The following is a 15887-nucleotide window of genomic DNA, read 5'->3' as shown; positions in this document are numbered from 1 at the left end:
AATGCAAACTAGAAGAGAAAATGTGTTTCATTTTTAAGCAGTAATAGACTAGTTTAACTCCCAAATAAAAATAACGCTTTTGCAATGAATATAAAGTACTTTCAATAGCCAAGTGAAATGAAAACCAAACATAAATTTTTCACAATATCTGTTTCTACCAGACAGAAGTGAAATCTAATAAAAACTAAAACAAATCAACAAATACCTGTGCTTGTGTTTCTTGGGTGTTTTAGTACTGAGACTGGTACCATGACAGTGGGGGGAGGGGAGTTGAGGGTGCCAGATGCCTGAGCTTGCTGCAGAGGAGGAACTGTGGAACAATATTCTGATGGGATATTAGGGTTAGGGCTTGGACCAGTTGGACTCATCATAGTCTTAAAAGCTCGAGCTGCAAAAGACCAAATAAAATGTGCTGGTTTATGAACAGTTGACCTGAAACTACCCAACAGCTCCCAAAATCACCACATCATCCAGCAGTCATTCATACTAATACATTAAATCAATAACTTAGCTGAGGTTTAATTAACTCAACTAATGTTGAATTCAGAATATATTTAAAACCAAAAAATCATACAAATTATTTATGCTCCAATGGTAATTTGCCTTGTTTTACTTGTATGGCACCAAAATCTAACTTCGATTTTTAGAAAAGGAAACAAACAGCAAGCAAAACAGAAATAAGCTGATAAAAAGGATTTAAAAAATGCTGGTTGAAAAAGCTCACTTAACACTTTTCACTGGCTTTAGCATTTTTCATCCAGCACTTTAACACCAAACTATCATATTTAGCTTATAATGTAGTCACACTATTCAAAGTTTACTTTGTACAATTTAATCCTTTTTTATAGTTCAGAACTTGAGTATTGCAGAAAGGAGATACTTCGTCAAGGCGTTTTATTTTGCACTCATCAGAACATTAAGAATAGCAATGTAAAATGAACACCATTTTATAGTTTATGAGAACAATGTCCTGGCTGGAAAGTGTATTTAGAGTCATGCACATGGAATCAGATCCTTCTTCCCAACTTTTCCATGATGATCATGCTTCCTAAACTAAACTAGTCTCATTTGCCAATACTTGGCCCATATGCATTGAAACTTTTCCTATTAGAGTTGATTGTTTGGCAGGTATTTTCTAATGGTAGAGATATTATCAAGGAGAATGCACCAACTTTATGGTGACTGACAGCTAACAGTGTCAAGATTTGTTTAAGTTTAAACACACAATATTGACTTAATTGGTCACGGCATTGCACTAAAAACGAACCAGAGGATGGTTGAAGTCTATTTTGTTTGGTTGAAACAGTACTGTGTCCAGTCATTACCATACAATAGGAAGGATATTATGAACTTTGGGGGGGGGGGGGTCAGAGAAGATTTACCAGGACGTTGCCAGGGCTGGAGGGCAGGCGTAAAAAGCTGGGACTTTTGCACTGGAGCCTAAGAGGTTGAGGGGTGACGTTACAGAGGTTTATACTGTCATGAGAGGTATAGATCCTTTCCTTAAGGAGAAGGAATTCAAAACTAGCGACATTATTTAAGGTGAGGGGAAAGATTTAAAAAGGACCAGAGGGGTAACTTTTTCAAATAGAGGGTGGTTCGCATGTGGAATGAACTGCCAGATGAAATGGTAAATGCAGGTATAGTTACAAATTTGAAAGACATTTCGATAGATAGATGAATAGAAAAGGTTGAGGGACATGGCCAAATGCAGGCAAGTGGGACTAGTTTAGTCTGGTAAACATGTTGGGCTAGTTGGACCAAAGGGTCTGTTTCCATGTTGTATGTCTCTATGACTATGTTCTCAATAATCAGCTCTCGCTCAGAAAAGTGCACAGTCTGCTACAGAATACCCTGGAAGAATTAGCTATTCAAACATTGGAACAACAGTCGAAGCTAGCAATTTGCTAGTATGCAGCAGCAACACAGCAATGTTCACTAGCTGTTATCAAGTCATAAAGTCTATCACATAAGTGAATGCTGTGGCACATGGAATTTCAGAAGGGCATTGATGTTAGGTATGTATGCCTTATGTCCCAAAAGGAGACAGATCATATCAGTTTGTCCCTTTGACTGTTTGTAACAGGCATGATGCTGATCGCACCCAAGCAGCTGCTATTTGCGAAAAAGTGTTCAACACAATTTAATAAACAACTGGATAACATTTGCTAAGTAATCCTGAGCATGCAAGGAATTAGAGAGTCAAACCAATTTAGGATCGCCAGTAAGGGTTGCAGTGTCAAGAAGATTATATTGGAAGATATACAGGTCCCTGCTCTTTGTAGGCATAAAGAACAAGTAAATAAGTTGCGCCTGTTCCAACTTTAAATAGATGGAAGCCATTCCCCAATAGGGGAATACCTTCAATTCTGAGTCAATCTGCCTGGCTGCTATCATCTAATTGGTGCATTCTCCATGAAAATGACTCTTCCAATTACAGTCCACTTGCCAAACAGCACACACTTCTCGTACAATTTTGTGACTTATTAGCAATGTATTAATTGTTCTAACGAAACATGAACTTGCAAATGATATAAACAGCAGAACAGAATATTTTTTCTCAGCTCAATAATTACAAAATGAAAAGCAAAACCTATATACGTACCAAAAGGGGGAATAAGTATGAGCTCCAATTTTATCCCTAGCCACTTCCTTCCAGAATTCAGGAAATATATATGGTTGAATTTTCTTTTCTGCATTTCCTCAATTTTCTCTCTTCTCATGAAGGTGTGACCTCAGGACACTTCAGTTCCAAGGTGTAAGAAGTGATAATTTGACAGGCTACTCAACTTTGGAAGCATTGCAGTAGTTATCTGCCACTATCCAGCAGCCACATTGCTGGGCTCTGCAAGAGATTACTGACCTTAAAACTGTAACCCTTTCCATCTCCTCCTTATACAAATGCTGTTGACCATTGCATTTTGACATTTCTGTTATCATTGATTTTGCAGGAGGCACCAATTGCGCCAATAACAGATACATGCATAATTATTTCCTCTGCTTCATGGTAAAACATAATTGGTGCTAATATCATTTCTGTCCTATGTGAGATTAGCAAGCAGCACAGATCTAAGGTAGAAATTGGGACATTCCTGGTTTTAACAAAATACTCATCAGGCAATATATTCACCCGGAATCTTCAGTAGAAAGAGCTTATTTTAAGGAAAATCTTATTTTTCCAGGTTTTTGAAAAAGAATTAAAAACCCCAACATACTTTCTCATACATAAGCACAAAAACAATATGAAGTACAATTTCTAGTCATGGAGGGTACAGGAATGAAAAACACCTTTGGTATTCCTTCCTTGCAAATTTGGATGGATTAGGGAAAAAAATCATTTTTGCAGAAGGCTACAGAAATTGAATAAAAGCAAAATACTGCAGGTGCCAGAAGTCCGAAATGAACACCAAAAATGCTGGAAAAAAACAGGTCTGGCAACATTGGAGAAGAGAGAAACAGTCAATGTTGAATCTGACATGTCTTCAAAGATTTATATTTTTGTTTCAACATTTACTGATTTCCCACGTTCCTGTGATTGGTACCAGATTTCTAAGTTGAACATTATTTAATCACATAAACACTCTTAAGGCAAGTGCTTTAATAACGTGAATTCAAAATTAAAAGAAAACTCTCTTATTTCCATGGGATCCGTGCAAGGCCAGCATTTAATGCCTATCCTTAACTGATAGCCTTTCCGCACCATTTCAGAGGGTAGTTAAGAATTAGGTACATTTCTATGGGTCTGGAGCCACTTAGATTACTTATTTAGATTAGATTACATAGACCAATATTTCCTTCCCTGCATTAGTAAGCCAAAGGAATTTTTTTTTACAACAATTGATGATCTTGAGACTATTACTGATCCCAGATTGATTAAATTCATTCAAGTTCTACCAAATGCCATAGTGGAATTTAAACATCGCCACAGAACACTGATCTGGCATCTGGATTATTCCCTCACCGCCATTTCCCTCAGTTAAAAATGTGATTCTCTCAATATGCTGCATTTCCCATAGGGTCCAGGGAGGTCCGGACTAGGTGGATTAGCCATTGGAAATGCAAGGTTACCAGAATAGGGTGGGGAAGTGGTCTGGATGGGATGCTCTTCAGAAGGTTGGTGAGAGTTCAATGGGCCAAATGGCCTGCTGTCAGAGTAGGGATTCCATGATTCTAGGTTTTCTTTTCAAAATTAATTGGTCTAATTTTCCTTCATTAGCTGATGCAAATCTTCTGTAATAAAATTTTAAATAACTAAAACATGAAAATGGTATCCAAGAAAAAATACCTTGGGTTTCAGTACAGAAAATGATGATAAATTAGTTACGTAAACTATTGGTAATAACTACAAAATATATTCCTATAGAACAGGCTGATGCAGTGATTACACGTTAACCTTTCACCTCTGCAATCTAAGGTTAAATCATTTTCAAAGTGGTGAAATTAAAGTTTGTACCAATACTCTCTAATTTGTCCTGGACTATGCATATTTGCAATAATTTAAAAAGCCACTGTGTTGCCTGTATGAGAATCTGCTCTGCTCTTGCGCAACTTAGAGGAAATATTGGTCTCTGCTATGACCTGTTGTCTTGAGGACCTTACTTGGAAATAGTCTGAACATGGCTAATTGAGCCAGACAGAAAATAACCCCAGCATTAATACCCAGATATTAATTCTGGCCTCAGCATAGTTGGTATGGAAAGCATTACATTTGCACTTGAGATTCATGGGAAGTTTTGAAAGAATTTTGATCTGCAACTTGCTCTGCTATGCAAATCTAGTTGTGCTCAGTGTCAGCCTTGCAGAGTTTTTATTTCCCAGCATCAAGATTTAGGAGAAAGTGAGGGCTGCAGATGCTGGAGATCATTTCAAACCCGTTCTCTTGCCAGATGAAATGGGTCATCAACAGTGCTTTCAAGCAGCACTTGGTTAGCAATTACCTGGCCAATGTTATGTACAGTTTGGGTTCCACCGGGGCCGCTTAACTTTTGACCTCATTACATCCTTGTAAAATGATAACGAAGCTGAACCGCAGACAGGAGGAGAAACCGTCTTTGACATCAAGGCTGCATTTGACCGAGTATGGCACCAAGGTGCCAAGAAAAACTAGATTCAATGGGCATCAGGGGAATTTCCACTGAGTAGAGTCATAAAGGAAGATGGTTGTGGTTTTTGGACATCAACTTAACTTCGGGACATCTAAACAGAGGCCCTGAGGGTATCTTCCCAAGTTCAATCACCTTCAGCTGCTTCATTAATGACTTTCCCTCAACCTCAAAGGCCAGAAATGGGGAAGCAAGCCAATGATTGCACAATACTCGATATCAAACTGACCCTTCAGATACTGAAGCAGTCCGTGTCAAAATGCACATTTATTTAATCACACTTCGATAACATCCAAGTTTGAGGAGGTGATGCCCAAGTAGTACTATCGCAAGCTATTAATACAGAAACTCAACTAGCACTCCAGGATCTTAATATGAATCCTGCCACAGCAGATGGTGGAATTTGAATCCAATAAAAATATCTGGAATTAAGAATCTACTGTGAAACACTTGCCGATTGTCAGGAAAAACCCATCTGCCTCACTAGTGTCATCCACGGAAGTAAAGTGGCCATCCTCATCTGCTCTGGCCTATATATAACTCCAGACCCCTAAATGAAGTTGACTGTCAACTCCTTCAATTGGCTTAGCAAGCCACTCAATTCAAGGGCAATAAATGCTGGCCAGGCACAGACACCCATGACCCATGAGTGAATTAAAAAAAAATAACATTTGCACCACACAAGTTGGCAATCTCCAACAAGCACGATCTGGATAGTTTGGGTGAGGTGGGGCAAATCAATGGCAGATGCAGTATAATTTGGATAAATGCGAGATTATTCATTTTGGAAGCAAAAGCAAGAAGGCCGATTACTGTATTTACAGTTGAATGGTTGTAAATTGGGATCAGTGTGTGCAGCACGGCATGGGCATACTCGTGCACCAGTTGCTCAAAGTAAACATGCAGGTGCAGCAGGCGGTGAAAAAGGCAAATGGTATGTTGGCCTTCATTGCAAGAGGTTTCATGTACAGGAGCAGAGATGTGTTGTTGCAGTTATACAGGGCCTTGTGAGGCCACAGCTAGAATACTGCGTCCAGTTTTGGTCTCCTTTTCTGAGGAAGGAAGCTCTTGCTCACGAGGGAGTACAACAAAGATTTACCAGGCTGATTCCTGGGATGGCAGGACTGATGTATGAGGAGACATTGACGAGGTTAGGATTGTTTTCACAGGAGTTCAGGCAATAAGGGGGTATCTCATAGAAACTTATAAAATTCTAACAGGACTAGACAGGATAGATTTTGGCAGGGGGGGTCAATGTCAGAGGATCTGAGGTGGACCATTTAAAGTGCAGATGAGGAGACACTTCTTAACCCAAACAGTGGTGGGCCTGTGGAATTCATTACCATGGGAAGCAGTCGATGCCAAAATATTGAATGTATTCAAGGGGTGGCTAGACATAGTTCTTGGGGCGAATGGGACCAAAGGTTGTGGGGACTAAACAGGATAAGGCTATTGAGTTGGAGATCAGCCATGATTGAGATGAATTGCTTCCTCCTATCCTCTATGTTGCTATGTAAGAGATAATCTTATCAACTTTTGCATTAAATAGCATTATCATTACTCAATCCCCAATGTAGAGTTCACCATTTTATCAAAAATGAACTGGACCCTCCATTTCAATACCATTAGCCAGTCACAGAATCAGCGAGAAACTCACCTCCAGATTCCTCAAAGCCTGTCCACAATCTGCAAGGCACAAGTCACAAGTGTGACAGCGTACACCTCACTTGTCTGGATTAAAGCAACTCCAGCAACACAAGAAGCTTGACATCATCTCTGACAAAGCATGCATCTTCATTGACACCACACAATCAAAAACATTCATTCCTCCACCACTGATGCAAAAATATAACAGTATACCATGTAAAAAACACACTGCAGACATTCACCAAAGCTCCTTAGACAGCATCTTTCAAATCCATGACCACTACAAGACAAAAGGGCAACAGCAACAAAGACAAGGGAATCACCTGCACATTTCGCTGCTGACACTCACTACCTGAACCTACTGGGTGACTGAGTCAGCATCCTGGAGTTTCCTACCTAACAGCATTGTGGGTGTTCTACACCAAATGAGTCAGAAGTTTAAGACAGATCACCACTTTCTCAACGCCAATTAGAGGTAGGAAATAAATGCTGGCCCAACTGCAGAAACGAACATCCCATAAATGAAATAAGAAAACATCAAAATCATACACTGCAATTTGTACATTAGAATGTTGGAATTGAGAATAGGAGTGGGGGTGAGTGCAGGGCAAGCACACAAACCGAAGTTATTGTACTAGCCTATAAACATCAATTTAGTCTCAATTCATTTCAGTGTCTCAGCAATTCACTTCCTGGAAAGCTAGCGGCAACTTTAAAATAATGGAAATCAGTTATTTTTTTAAAAATTCAGTGTGTAAAATGCCAAGTAATTTATATCAATAGTAACAAAGTCTATGAAGTATAATTCAGAAAGATTTGTTGGAAATAATTTTTCAAATTCTATTCCATTGTTATTTTCAATCACAAGACATTGTGATCATGAGTCAAGTGATCACAGTAAATGAAGTGTTAGGTTCAGAGTTGTTCAGCAATTCCCAAGGCTTACAGAAAAACAAAATACACTTCATAAATAAAACGATGATTAATGACACGGTACAGTCTTACACCAGGCAGTATTATGTAGATGCTGGCCAGTACCGCCAAGCTTGGGAGGAAGTCCCATATGGAATAATATGTATGGATTAAGGAAAATATACCTTTTGCACGAGATGGAATAAAAAAAAGCAGAAAAAATCCTTACATTTAAAACTTAACTATGATAATCATTCCATGCATCAACTACTTGGGCAGAGAGAAAGAACCTCAAGAAATGATGCTGAAATAATAAAGTCAAATACCATTACGTCAAGCAAAAGTCATCAATTTCTGCATCAACACAAAGACCCAGATTTTATGGTCAGTAGGGAGGTGAAGGCATTTGCCACAGACCTTAAAAAGTATCCACAAATCTCTTGCTATCTCTGCAACAAACTTCTCTCTTAGCCTGATGTTAATTCACATCTGGTGCAAACTCAAAATTATCCTCAGAAATTCAATAAGAGTGATGCAATTCAGCATGATATGGTCAATCTTACTTAAGTATTGTAACTGTTGACAAAGCAGGAAGTTAAAGCATTAATTATTCACTGCTGCAACTTCTGCAGATCTCTTTTAATTATGCATGCTCTGTCTCCAGACGCTGCCGTCAATTTCAGAGAAATAAGAACAGCAAGCATTAACAGTTTCATCGTTATGACGAGCATAAAACTCAGCCCAAAAGAAACAGAAATTAACTCCACCAAGTTGGTTGACCATTCTTACCAAAAGCAAATTATTTTTAAACTGTACACGTCAATGCATATTTCAAATGCAATTAATATTGAACAAAAGATAATTTCTTAGAAATCTCAAATGTCACTCATTTTATCCTCATAGGAAGCACACATGATTATAAAAAAAATTGATTTCTATCCAAAAGGACAGTCCATATTTTAAAACACTGTTCCTAGTTCTGGCCTGACTGACAGGAAGAAATATCCTTTCCATATCCAACTTGACAAGATCATTCATGAACTTACAAGCGTCAATCAAATCACTTCTCAATCTTCTAAACTCAAGATAAATCTATCAAATCTATCAAAAAAATCCAGTTATCAATGTCATAAATTTCCTCCCAACCACCTTAAACGCATTTGCATCCTTTCTTCTAGAAGGGGACTAAAATCCATAATATTGGAACGGAGGCCTCACCAATCTCATGCATAACTTAAATATGATCTACATAGAACAATACAGCGTAGAACTGGCCCTTTGGTCCTCAATGTTGCGCCGACCTGTGGACTAATCTCAGCTTGTCCCCCTACACTATCCCAAAATCAGCCATGTGCTTATTGTTAAGCATATTGGATTGTTAAAATCTCCCTAATGTGACTTAGTTGACTACATTAGCAGGTAGGGCATTCCACGCCCTTACTAGTCTCTGTGTAAAGAACCTGTCTCTCACATCTGTCTTAAATTTATCACCCCTCAATTTGTAGTTATGTCAGCTTGTATGTAGTACAAGCTGACATCATCATCCTAGGAAAAAGATTTTCACTGTCTACCCTATCTAATCCTCTGATCATCTTCTATGTCTCTATCAAATCCACATTTACTCTTTAGATTAGATTACTTAGTGTGGAAACAGGCCCATTGGCCCAACAAGTCCACATCGACCCGCCGAAGCGCAGCCCACCCATACCCCTGCATTTACCCCTTACCTAACACTACAGGGAATTTAGCATGGCCAATTCACCTGACCCGCACATCTTTGGACTGTGGGAGGAAACCGGAGCACCCAGAGGAAACCCACACAGACACAGGGAGAACGTGCAAACTCCACACAGTCAGTCGCCTGAGGCGGGAAATGAACCCGGGTCTCTGACGCTGTGAGGCAGCAGTGCTAACCACTGTGCCACCCCTCTTCTTCATGCCAATGAGAACAGGTTCAAGTCTCTCAGCCTTTCCTCATAAGACCTACCGTCCAGACCAGGCAACATCCTGGGTAAATCTCCTCAGCACCTTTTCCAATGCTTCCACATCCTTCCCAAAATATGGCAACCAGAACCGTACACAATATTCAAAGTGTGGCCACACCAGCGTTTTGCATAGTGCAGCATGATATTGCGGTTCCAGAACGCAATCCCTCTACTAATGAAACCTAACACACCATATGCTTTCTTAACAACACTATCCACCTGGATGGCAACTTTCAAGATCTATGTACATGGACTCCAAGATCCCTCTGCACATCCACACTACCAAGAATCTTTTCATCGACTCAGTACTCTGCCTTCCTGTTAATTTTTCCAAAGTGCATTACCTCACATTTAGCTGCATTGAACCCCATTTGCCACCTCTCAGCCCAATTCTGCAGTTTATTCAAGTCCCCCTGCAACTTGTAACATTCTTCCACACTGTCCACTACTCCACCAACTTTAGTGTCATCTGCAAATTTAGTAATCCATCCACCTATGTCTGCGTCTAGGTCATTTATAAAAATGACAAACAGCAGTGGTCCCAAAACAGATCCTTGTGGCACACCACTAAGTAACTGGACTCCAGGCTGATTATTTTCCATCAACCAACACTCGCGGCCTTCTTTCAGAAAGCCAGTTTCGAATCTAATCCCTTGATTTTTACATTTAATTGGTCTCCCAATGATGGGTAGTAGCCCATTAGACTTCTTGATGGCATTCTATATTTGAATAGTAACTTTGTGACTTTGAGAACATTTCATTCCCTCTCAATGCTGCATTTATTGTCCAACATTTACTTCATATAGAAAATGTACAATTGTGATTGCACTCCTTGCAGATTACTGTCTTATACATACTTTTAACAGCTACAAAAGATAGAGATTCTTTTCCCCCTGTAGTGGTCTTTTCAATTTTGTAATCAACAGTCAGAATCTATTGTGGATTTTGTTGCCATTGTACTAAAACATTGAACCTGTGTGCATCATTTTGAATTCCCTTTTAATGGCACTACAGTTAACAGTTCAATAGCCAGGGAACCATCACTACATTACCCGATTCATCTTTCTTCATGATCAAGCCTAGTTAAATTAGTGCTCGTGTCATATTTGATTAAAATAGATACCCTTTAGTTTCTCTTGGTCTCCATACATTTATCAAGCAATCATGAGGACCAAGAGAATCATGTCTCCCCCAACATCAGGTTACCCAAATGCTACACCAGCAAGGATTGAGTTACTTAGTTTAAAAATCAGTGGTCGAAGTCGGGACTAAGTGGTACAGTTCAGTCACACTATTTTTATTAACTTAAATCAGGGCCATTACCTTCACACCGTTTACACTTGACAATTCAAGTTGTTTCAACACAAATTACAATGCATGATAGCCAGGTTATTCTCTAAATCTCAGTTGTTTATTCAGTCGGTAGATTCAAGCTTCAGAGGAAGCCAGGTACCCGCATAAGCCAACAGGAGCTATAAAGCACACCCAAAGGCTCGTATAGGATGTCATTCTTTGGGAGAGAAGGTGCAAGTTGAGAGTAGGACAAGTCAAATGTCTACCAAATTTAATATCTTAGCAGCATCAAATTTATGATTAACGTGGTAGCAGCAGAGACATGGGTGCCATACAGCGTCACTGTACTAGTTATACCATGCTTATTGTTCTTTTTAAAATAAATCCCTTGATACTGCTCCTAGAGTACTGTGTGATATCACCCCCTTTCAAGGTTGCATTTAAAAAAAAACACAGTTGGTATGGGGAAGCCGACTCTGGAAATATTATTTCTCTTATCAAAGTGATCTTCCCTGTAGATGGAAAAGGTATTTGATACAATAAAATAATATTTCTAACTCATGAACAATGCTGAATATTCATGGGAAGATCTTAAAATGAAAGCAAGTTTATTCCCTCTTAAATCACTTACCCTTCTGGATGGTGTCATAGCAGTCAACACAAACGCGAGCTTCCTTGTTTTCCAAATATTGCAGCTTACATCTTTGGTTACAACAGGTAGCACAGAAAACCTACAAAAATGACTGCATCAGGACCCAATAGTTTAAAACAAATAGCATCGTAAAAACTAAAACTCACGTTTACTGTACAACACTTAAAACATTAAACAATATTAGTGGACTCTAAAACAGGAAAGTCTATTATTACATTCAACATGAACTCAACTTCAGTTTATTACAGAAAATGCATAAAAAGAAAAGTGGGAAGGAAGGGAGCATAAAAATCCAAAAGGAAAGATAAAAATCAGGAGGGGCACTGATAGGGTAAACAGACAAGATGTTTTCCCTGTGTTGGGGGAGTCCAGAAATAGATGGTATAGGTTTTGGGTGAGGGAAGAAAAATTTAAAAAGGGACCTAAGGGGTAACTTCTTCACACAGAAGGTGGTGCATGAATGGAATGAGCTGCCAGAGGAAGTGGTGGAGGCTGGTACAATTACAACATTTAAAGGACATCTGGATGGGTATATGAATAGGATGGGTTCAGAGGGATATGGGCCAAGTGCTGGCAAATGGGACTAAATTAGATTACAGTATCTGGTGGGCATGAATGTGTTGGACCAAAGGGTCTGTTTCTGTGCTGTACATCTCACTGTAAATGAACTCTTACAATTTCACAAACTTTCACATCTCCCAAAAACAAAAGTTATTTCACAGAACACGCAGCCTGAGTGGAAGCAGCAAGGACACAGCTGGTGGGATCACAAGCAGATATGGAGAGAAGGCAGAGGACAGAACGGGGACCTGAGTTCAATCAGCAGCATATATTTATTAATCAAAAATCAAGGCATGATGTGACAAGACAGATAGCTGACTGGTTGGTACTATTGTTTTTTTCATAAAGAGAAGAAAGGAATCAAATTACAAAATTTAGTATCAAAGAAAAACCTATATTCAACTTAAAATGAATTCTGTTTTCTCTTCAAAATCTTTGCCAGGCCCACTTATGTTCTCAACATTTTTATCTAATAAATGTAATTAGTAACTTAATAGAAGCATGACAGCAGTTCCATTGATTGCACATCCTGCATCGATGAAAACTCCAGACTGCTTCTAATGTCCTGGGTGAAGGAAGTTCAGTCAGTTGGAAATCTCCAACTTCCAGTTTTTGTGCAATGCGAGGTAGAGAGCTAGGTGAATAACGCATTCCTGGAGGCAGTCAGCCAGCAGCAAGTTGTGCATGCAGAGATGGTGACATCAGACAAGGAAAAGTAAGCCAGATATGTAGCGCAGCCACCCATCTTAACCTCGAATATCCTCAAACAATTGTTAGAATCTTGAATGCTCCAAATAATCACCTCATCATCTTCTTAACTCTAACTGTATCAACTCAGTAGATCATATGGAATAGGGGTTGGCCAATCTTGTGAAACTTCATTATCATCTCCAATACAACCCATTCTTCGATATGGCAAACAAAATTGCACACACTAGTGTGGTCCCAATAAGCCCCTAAACAATTTTAATAAGCTTTTCTTTTTCTTGTATCCAGGGCCCTTGCAAAATCCCTCCTACTTGAATACTGTACCTGCATGATAACTTTGCGTCCCTCATAGGATTACATCCAAGTCCCTCTGAACAACAATTCAAAGTTTTGCTAGTTTGAAAATAATATTCTGCTCTTCTATTCTGACTATCAAAGCCTCAAACTTCTCCAATTTTCCACTGTGTTCTTTGATCCAGCCACGTAAATCAATTTATGCATTTTTTGCAGCTTCTTTGCATCTTCATCACAGTTTACACTGCTACCTAGTATATCAGCACATTTTGATGCGTTACCTTAGAGGAAATTCAAAACAGAAATTTTGTACTCAATAAATTGACACATGATACTTACATTCCCACATGCTCTGCAGTGATGTCTCCTTTTGGTGAAAGTAAATCTAGCCTGGCATTTTGCACAGTTTGGTGCTTCAGAATCTGGTATCCATTGTGGATGGCTATGTCCCAACATAGCAGCTTCTTTTCTACGCTGCTCAGCGATTTTATCTGTAGCTGCAATACCTACATCACCATGTGTGATGGAATCATATGATGGTCCCAACACTAGTGTCTCATCTTCTGTACAAACACTAGATGGAGGAGTGGAGCTTGAAATGGATGGACTATCCACGGTTTCAGAAACAGTATCCTTTGTATCAATATATACTGTACACAGATTTACACTGTCAGTAGCATCTTTAGGATTATCATTAATTGGATCATTCAACTCCCTATTTAGTGGGAGTCTTGTTTGAGAATTAAGGATTTTGGGTCTAGCACCTCCAAAACTAATCTGATTATTGAGAGTGCAGGTGGCTTTTGGTTCAGTGTCAGTTGGGGATATAAACTGACTATTTTTGGTTTTGTCTGGTTTGTGTGTTATCGCATCCAGTGCTTCATTTGCAGCAGAGTTCATGGAACCATTTTGTGCTGGGGATGAAGAGTACCCAGTGTTTGATGCAAATTTACCATCTTCATATTCAGTTGATTTAGCAGGTTCTTTCTCCCACGAATCACGACTTATACCAACAGCCTCACTATCTTCAGAAGGATTTTGAGAACCTTCCAGTTTGAGAAAATCAGTAGGCTGTGAAAAACCTTGAATTAAATGGTCAATCATAGATCCTTGTGAACTATTTTCAGTCTGCTCCATTAAGAATGCATCAAGCTCAGAATCACTAACCAACACATCATTGATATCATATCCATCTTCAATGTCATTAACAAAAGAAAACTCAGCTGTAAATTCTTTGCGAGTTGATGCCACTTCCATGTCACTAACATTATTCAGTACCTCTTCAAGTGGCTTAGCTATAGTTTTTGGAAGAGTATCTGAAGATACCAAAGTTCTTTCTTGTTGCATCCTCTCAGTGTTTGGATGTTTGTCCCCAGTCTTCTCTTCACGTTCAAAACTTACAGTTTGCTCTGAAGTGATATTACCATTATGTTCCAATTTCTCACTGCAATCATCTACAAGAGGTAGATCTTGATCACATGGTTTAGAGTTCAACTTAACAGAGTTTCTAACTATGCACATAGCTGATCCACAGTCTAAAGTTCCATCATATTCTTCCTGATAATGGTTTACCTGAGAAGTCTGCTCTGGATTGGTTGAGTTTATTTCAGAGTCTGCTGCTATTTCCACTTCCTGGACCAACGAATCATTGGATGTTGTAAAATTACTCATATTATTTATTTTATTTACATTTTTTGTTAATCCTGCATTGCATGTGTATCTTACTTTTAAAAACTCCTTTTCAACCTCTAAATCAGTTTCAACATCCTCTGATTCACAAGGTGCAACAGTGATTATGTTGCTTGAATTTACACATACAGGCAAGTGTACACTGCAAGGTTGCTCTAGTTCTTTGTTGCTGCAATCATCGTATTCAACAGTTTCGCCAAACACAGAACTGGTTTCTTTGGTTTGCTTTGAAACAACTGACAACTCTTCACTTTGTTCAGACTGAGGCAATTTTTCCAGATGTTCCTCTTCCTTTTGATGTTCATCATCTTTGAGCTCATCAAGACTCTTGCGCTGGATTGGATATTCCTGGTTTCTTATTTCTGCATTAAAATGTCCTGACTGCTGTGGCTCAAGTGCTGTGCTATTAGGAAACGATATATTCAACTCCAACAAGTTTTTAATTCCTAAACTCCCTCCTTCTGAACATTCCAACTCTCCTGAATGAACTGGTGAAGAAGGCTGATTGAAGTCTATCAGCAATAAGCCATTGGTCTGGTCCTCACTGGGTTTAATTTCAGCTTCATTATCAACCTTGTGACCATTTGATTCATGGGTCACACTTTCAGTGTCACTAATTAAGTCACAGATAGGTCCACTGCCTCTGCTGTAACTGAACTGCTCAGAATCACCAGATGCTCTGCTATCCACAGTTGACAACAAGTCCAACTCTGTTAGAGTTTTCTGTGATGACGGCAATGTTGAAAGTTCTTTAGGATCAGCAGCACATGGTAATGTTGAATCTGATCTAAGCTGACTATCTGATGAGTGCCTGTTGAATGTAGTCTGTGAAGCGGATGCAGGCAATTCTGATAAGTATTTTGAGTTTGCACGAAGTGACGAATAGACCAAAGGTATGGGCTCTCCTACAACAGTCTTGCAAAAGTCACTTTCATCTTTAAAACAAAAATCAGAATAAAATTGCAGTTAAACACAGTATTTATGAAGTCCAAAATTAATGATAGGGGAATTTACAAAAAGCATCTTAATTTAAGAAGTAACATT

General features: G+C 39.0%; 1 protein-coding gene across 6 annotated transcripts in view; it reads right to left on the bottom strand.

Moving 5' to 3' along the window:
* The window catches only part of LOC132822920 (zinc finger FYVE domain-containing protein 16-like), a 67479-nt gene that overhangs the window by 44441 nt on the left and 7151 nt on the right, over positions 1-15887 (bottom strand). For 5 of the 6 annotated variants that reach the window (XM_060836338.1, XM_060836329.1, XM_060836365.1 and 2 more), the window contains exons 3-5: positions 13494-15778; positions 11571-11670; positions 206-388 (exon numbers count right to left, since the gene is read on the bottom strand). In XM_060836338.1, coding sequence (XP_060692321.1) covers positions 206-388; positions 11571-11670; positions 13494-15778 — 2568 coding nt within the window. The remainder of the gene's footprint in view (positions 1-205; positions 389-11570; positions 11671-13493; positions 15779-15887) is intronic. The other variant, XM_060836372.1, reaches the window with a different exon arrangement.

This window comes from Hemiscyllium ocellatum, chromosome 2 (assembly GCF_020745735.1).
Source record: "Hemiscyllium ocellatum isolate sHemOce1 chromosome 2, sHemOce1.pat.X.cur, whole genome shotgun sequence".
NCBI lineage: Eukaryota > Metazoa > Chordata > Chondrichthyes > Orectolobiformes > Hemiscylliidae > Hemiscyllium > Hemiscyllium ocellatum.
Note: the sequence above shows the minus strand (reverse complement) of the source record. Positions and strands in the feature narration are given on the sequence as shown.